We start from the raw sequence: 6,672 nt of genomic DNA on the forward strand, positions 1-6,672 counted from the left end.
ATTAACGGGATTTATGCTGGGGGAATTGTGTTTGTGAAGGGCTAGTAAATTGTTTCCTCAATCTGGAGGATAATTTTTCAAGACCTGGCTCTGCAAAAACAGTAGAAAAGGACAGGTTATAAAACTGTTCCTCTTCTTGTTAACATTTTTGATGCTGGTCCTTGAATTTTTGCACCCACTTGGACGTGTCTTTCTGTCTGTGAACCAAGGCCTACAAAACTACGAGATTTCTGTAGCATTTCATGGAAGAGGCCACTGAGTTGGAAGGCATCAGTGACCTCTCATGTAAAGAACAAATTTCTGACAATCATCTGTGAAGCTTTTTTGAAAGGTTGACTGTGCATGCAAAAGAGAGGCATCTTACCATCCCTCATCTCTGGATAGACTTCATGATTTTAAGAGCATTTGTGCACAAGTAAATGCTTTCACATCTCCAAAGTGTTGAGTTTCACATGAGCATCTTCAAAACTTCCATTTGCTTTGGTGTTCCAGTCACTCATTCTGTCGAAATACTGACGCGTGTAAGTGCCGGATTTTGTGTCCCTGTGAGTGGTTAGAAAGTCTGTATATGAGGTAAATGACACTTGAAGTGCTAGCTAATGGAAACTGCACTGTGTATAACAATTATACAGGGGAGAACTGTCCTCATGAAAATCATCACTTATTGAGGAGGGTTCTCCTCTTCAAAATACAAAAACCCTCTTGGTTTCTATTTTTTTTCCTTCTTTTTATTTTTTTTCCCTTTGAGAGAGGATAGAAATGTCATATTTGTATGTGTGTCTATGGGAAGTGAATAAATTAGAATAAGGATGCTAAATCAGTGTGGCTGGGAAAAGTGAAATATTAAATATAACTAGAAAATTCATAAGAAAGAAAAGGTAAAACAACAATAAGTTACTCACATTGAAAAAAAAAATTGCAATAACATTTTTTTCCCCAAAAATAAATAAAAGACAGTGGATTTGAAAACAAAAAGGGCGGGCCCAAGGTCTCAAGAGGTCCCCAAACAAAGCTTGTGGAACGCAGTCCTAGAAAGTTGTTGGTACATTTGTTTTTTATTAACATTTTTCAGTGATTGCTTTTTCATGTGATCTCTTTAAATTTCTACAGTCAAACAGTAGGCCAGGTCAGAGTTGCTGAGCACATCTCTCATGGTTAATCAAAATACATAAAACACCAAGAAACAGCCCATGAGTCTGAAATGACATACTTACTTCCCCTTGGTATTGCAAGCTCTTTTCCTGGATTTCAGTTAGGACTTCTCTTTTTGGAAATCCTGCAAGTCTGATTTTTTTTTTTTTTGGTAATATTATAGAAGACACCATTAAATAATTCTTTAAACTCTGAGAGTTTTATTGATGTGTCTATTGCTAATTTAAGAATTTCTCCTGGCCAAGTGTGAGGTCTTCTTAATTCAGGAAAATTAATAAGTTTGTCTTTTGTCTTCCTTCGTATGGTAATGTAGGAGTTTATTTTATATAGTCATGATGAAACTGGCCATTGAAGGGAAGTCAAACTTGGTAAGGTGTGTGACCTAACATCAGAGTACTGTAAGTGAACCAAACACCCCTCCCCCGCTTTTTTTTTCAACTTAAGTATATGGATGTAATGTGTCTTTGAAGAGTATAGCTTCCCTTGAATATTGGCAAAAGAATTCTCTTGAGGTGCAAAGTCAGAGGATTTAATGGGAAGATGGGAAGGGGTGCAGTTAAACTGTTGCACGTGAGTGTTGTGCCGTCCTAACGTGAAAGCCTTTTAGGTGGTTGCTTACCTTAGAAATTGGTCATCATATTATACAGATTTCTTTTTCGTGTAACTTCTTTGTTTTATGCCTTTGTAAATGGCCACTCGGCATGTTTGTGAATAGAGCAGCTATTACAACGCGTTTGGAACACCATGTAGCCCCTTACTTCAACAGGAAACCTTTCCGGTTTATGTTGTAACCTTTTCTGTGGTTTTGCATTTCTCTGGTCCTTGTGCACTTTAAAAAAATTGTCTTCCTAAAGGCAGTTTCTGCTTGTCTGCCTCCCTCTGACTGTTGCTCGCTGGGAATGGTGTAGAACCAGCTTGCCACCTGTAATCAGGTTTGTAAAAGCAGGAGAATTTTGAAGATTTGAGGGGAAAAAAACCCCAAACCAACCCAGGACAATTTCTGTATACTAGCAGCTAGGCTGAGGAGGGAGTCACAGGTTTAGCATGCCATTCTGAGGGAAAGGCAGAGAGAAGTCATTTTACTTGGAAGCAGCTCTGGAGCAGTCACAGCACAGTCTGTCATGGTTGGGATGTCACAGAGGACATGAGGGATTCTTGGATTACCACAGGATGAGAGGGTTTGTTGGCAGCGGTGAAAGAAACAGTCACTGGAGTGCATCTGCCGTTACTTCTGCTGCTTGACTAACAAGTGTATCTTCCTCTTTCTTCCTCTTCCTAGGTGTGGACTGTGGGGTTCCACCTTCTGTTTTGAATGCACATCCAACGTCTCTAAGCGGGACCACATACGGAAGTGAAGTTACATACAACTGTGTTCATGGTTACTTTATTGCCAGCGGGAATCAGACGGCAGTCTGCAATGCCAGGGGACAGTGGGATGGCACTGATTTGGTGTGCAAAGGTAAACCAAATCTGCCTGCAGATTTGCTTAGCATAGATACTGTTTCAGCCACCATAATCATAGCGACCGTCAAATAGAGACATCCTCTTTGAGCATTCAGTATATACATTCTTTGGGCCTATGAAGTTCAGTCACAAGGCAAAAGCGGTATGTTAAACAGCCGGAGATTTTTTAATCTGTGTTGCTAATGAAGTTGCAATTAATTGTTAATCACTCTAGGGACAAAATCCCAGTGCATATCAAGCATTGGGATTTACAAGAGATGAAAATTCAGCCTAGATTGCTGCTATTTTTCTTGCTCAGTATCTTCTCTGTGGTTGATGTCACTACCCAGCAGTTAGCATCCCCTTAAAATTCCCATATTCAGGCAGGTTCCAGTTGCAGACTGTGATTGTTCAAGCATGCTATTGTTATTTGACATGGGTCATAAATCCCTCTTGTTACTCTGATTTGGAAGAATATAGCCTGACAGGTGCTTTGATAAGAATAAACAGGTACATTTAAAAAACAAGTGTTGTGCCTAACAGAATTTCTGATGTGTCATTACGCTGAGCTCACATTATTAATTAATGTGACCTTGGGGTAATTACTGTCTTTAGTCAGTTTTTACATTGGCACAACTTCAGTTTTCCATTCACTGGATGATTAGTATCTTTTCAACTTTGTACAGCAGAGTCAGGGCTTCTGTTCTTTGCAATCAAATGTAGTAATTTTTTTGAATGTGTCATGTCCAAGTTACCACCACTCTCTACTTTTCGAATCTTCTTTAATACTCTTACTCTGGGCCACCGTTCTGAATAGAGGGAGGTTTGCCTGTTACACAGAAGCATACTTCTGCTTTTCGTTGTGATTGCAGGATGGCCACAGGCAGTTAGCTGGAGTTAAGCAGTAGTAATTTTTTGTATTCCATCACATACTGCCCTTCTGTAAGTTAAGTGTGTTCTTGCATGTGCATCAGATAATCTAAAGCTTGTTCTGGTGGTTTATAATGATGATTCATAATAGATGCATGCATTAACTTTTCCTTTAAAGGTTGTACAAATCATGATTTTATACACTTTGGTTTTTACTTCTTTGTTTTCCTTCTTCTGAGTCGAATTTCACAATCGCTTATTTTTCAAAGTTTTAAAGCATTTGTTTTCTGCACATAAAATTTGGTGAAGGTAAGATTATAATTCATATGTCGTTTACTTCATATAAATTAAGTGATGCAGAATCTTTTAATAGGGTGTAACGTTCATTGTGGATTTGAACGCAAATTTTAAGCTGAAGTAATATTCCTCCATTGATTTGATGTTCACACTTTATTCTTTTTTGTTCCCTAATTTTATTATGAAGCAACTGAGCAAATGAGTTAATTTATAAGTGCATTACTCCAACTTTCTAATTATCTGTAAAAGTGAGCTCAATAATCCATCAAATTTTCCCCCAGAAGTAGTGCTCCTTCTACTTGTTCGAGCAGCTTCTCCTTTTTTCAAAGTTGGAAATAAATCCACTGGCAAAGGAACATAACCTTCTTGATGCTGTTCTTCCATGTCACTCCTTGGACTGTCTGTCGTTTTTCAAATCTGTTATCTGTTAAGCAAATATTGTTACTAATGATAGGTAAAATAAAGGAATAAATAGCGTGTGGAGGATAAGGGAGCATTGTGGGAAGATAGATCCACTTGGAAAAGTTTGCTTAGAGATCCTTATTCTCCATTTGTACACGAGACACTTGTTTTATTTTATGGTTCATCTTGAAGGGTAAATGCCCCACCCTGCTAGAAAATCTCCTGCCATAAAATCCAGGGTTCTAAATGGCTGGCCTGACTTCTAGAAATCACTAGGAAGTGAAGAAAAGTGACATGTAGAACACTTCTTTATGCCTTGCCTGTTTTCCTTGGCAGGTTTTGTTATCTTTGTTTTTTTTCTGTTTCAGAAATAGACTGTGGCAAACCTTTGCTGATTCCACACACAGAAATGTTCTGGCACAACTCTACCACTCTATGGAGCAGAGTATACTATCAGTGTAAAGAAGGATATTATTTTAATGGAGGCAAGAATTTTTCAGAGTGCACAATAGATCGGTCATGGGAGAATATTACGTACGTATGCAAAGGTAAGTGTTACTGTAGGAGGTTGCTGTGGGGCATGCTATTTAAATTGTTTCTCATTCCTGTTCCGAAGGTAGGAACAGGAGGAAGGATGATGGCAAGAAATCCCTTCCTAATGTACGATGTAGGAACGTGGTGGGCCTTGTGAATGGAGAGGTCACGTAAGAGAAGGTTAACCATGCAACAGTTTCTAGTTGATACTACAGATCTTTCTGTAGCTGTCATGCTTTTAGTTTCAGACAGCATGGGAGTGTTACACCTGGAGTTTCGTTGCTGCGCTGAGAAGTTTCAGCTTTAGAAAGACAGGGGAATATCGCCAGATGAGCAGATGACATTTAATGACATGTTGTGGGCTTAATACTGTAAAGTGCGCTGCGATGAAAGTAGGCGTGGTCAAATTCAAAACCTTTTTTTTTTTATTCTCTCATAATGCCCAAAGTAAAATACATCCATGATTGCCTTTTCAGCTTAAATCTAGTCATCTGAATTTCAGTCCAGAAGGATTTTCTTATAAAAGAGTGAGTCCTGAGAAGGGACATCTGTAATGAAGGTGGTGTCGTACTGTGGGCGTTGAGACAGGTGTGATGACATTTTAGTAACAGCCAAAAAATAGCAGAAGTTTTTGACTGTGGCTGGTGTGCTCCTTAGTGTTCTTCTGTGTCCTTAGGAAGCTCTGTGACTGTCGATCTCTTATTCTTAAGCAGCAGTGCTGTCTTTTGCAGATGGTAATGTTCCTGTAGCTTTGTAAGATCCACATGTTTTTCAGAAGGACTGGAAGTGTGTCTTTGACTGCTACCACTTCACAGACCAAGCCTCTACACAAAGACTTGCCACTTGATGCCTCTCTTACCTCACTTAGCGTCTTGAGCACGCACTGTGAATATAAAAGATGTAACATCAAATAAAATGAGCATGCAGAAAAGCAGTTACCTCACTTTCTGTGGTAGCCTAATAAAAATGGGACTGCTGTTGTTAGAAGTCATAAGTAGTGTTTAATTTAGGCAATTTGCATAGCTGTACTTTCTCAATTGGTTTTGAAGTCAGCATTGTGTAGAGTGGCTAAATTAATCGGGTGTCAGTCTTTGCAGTGTGTTTATCACTCTGAAATTTTGAAAGGCCTAAACTTGCAGACACACTCACAGGATTTCCATGGATTTCAGTAAGAGCTTTGCCAGAGGCAAAAATACAGACTCCAGCTCTAGCTGTTGGATCAGAGCGCTAGGTAAGGCAGAGCTATGGTCACGTAGAATGGAAACAAACTTTTAAAAAATAGCCTAACTAGTCCAGTCTCCTTTGGGGAAAAAAAAATCATGAACAAGAAATCAGTACAAAGGTCTTCAGCTTCTTAACTTCTACATGTTTCACACTTAATGGAGGTAAAAAATGACTTGCAAATGAAATGAAATTTCTGTGTCAGTAATGGTGCCTTTCAGATGTACATGGTCTTAAAGGTGTGTGTAATTATCAGTAATTCCCATTAAAATGTGGGAAAATCTTATAATAGAAGTTGGAAAAACATTTGTCTTTTCCTACTGCCTGAAAAATCTCATTAGAAGTAAGGAAGTTAAGAATTTCCCATGAGCAGTTTCTGCTTTGGCAAATAATCACTTCTTAATTTCTTAGGCTGTGATTGCTATGGAATGCCCTTTATTCACATTTTCTGTTGGGGCGTATAATAAATGTGTATATATATATATATATATAGATAGAAGTACGTTTAATAGTAGCTCGTTTAAATATATTAAAATTACTTAAGAAAATTAATTTTACTGTGATATGCTGATTAGATTAAGCCACCAGCAGTGAAGTCTGGCAATGGTCAGCTGGATTGCAGTCTTCCTTTCCCAGCCCTTACTTGCATACATAAACTCAAGAGACTGAAGTGGAGGGAACACACCAGCAATTAAATACCTGCTCTCCAGTATGCCAGATGTCTGAGTCAGGGCATCCTGTATGGCTTTTTCT

General features: G+C 38.6%; 1 protein-coding gene across 1 annotated transcript in view; it reads left to right on the plus strand.

Moving 5' to 3' along the window:
• LOC104516870 (sushi domain-containing protein 1-like) overlaps window positions 1-4,868 on the plus strand; it is a gene marked incomplete at both ends in the record, with an annotated part of 8,656 nt that extends 3,788 nt beyond the window's left edge. The window contains 3 exon segments of the mRNA XM_010161354.1: window positions 2,432-2,611; window positions 4,533-4,712; window positions 4,781-4,868. Coding sequence (XP_010159656.1) covers window positions 2,432-2,611; window positions 4,533-4,712; window positions 4,781-4,868 — 448 coding nt within the window.
• Window positions 4,869-6,672: the final 1,804 nt, after the last annotated feature.

This window comes from Eurypyga helias, unplaced genomic scaffold, assembly GCF_000690775.1.
Source record: "Eurypyga helias isolate BGI_N326 unplaced genomic scaffold, ASM69077v1 scaffold45991, whole genome shotgun sequence".
NCBI lineage: Eukaryota > Metazoa > Chordata > Aves > Eurypygiformes > Eurypygidae > Eurypyga > Eurypyga helias.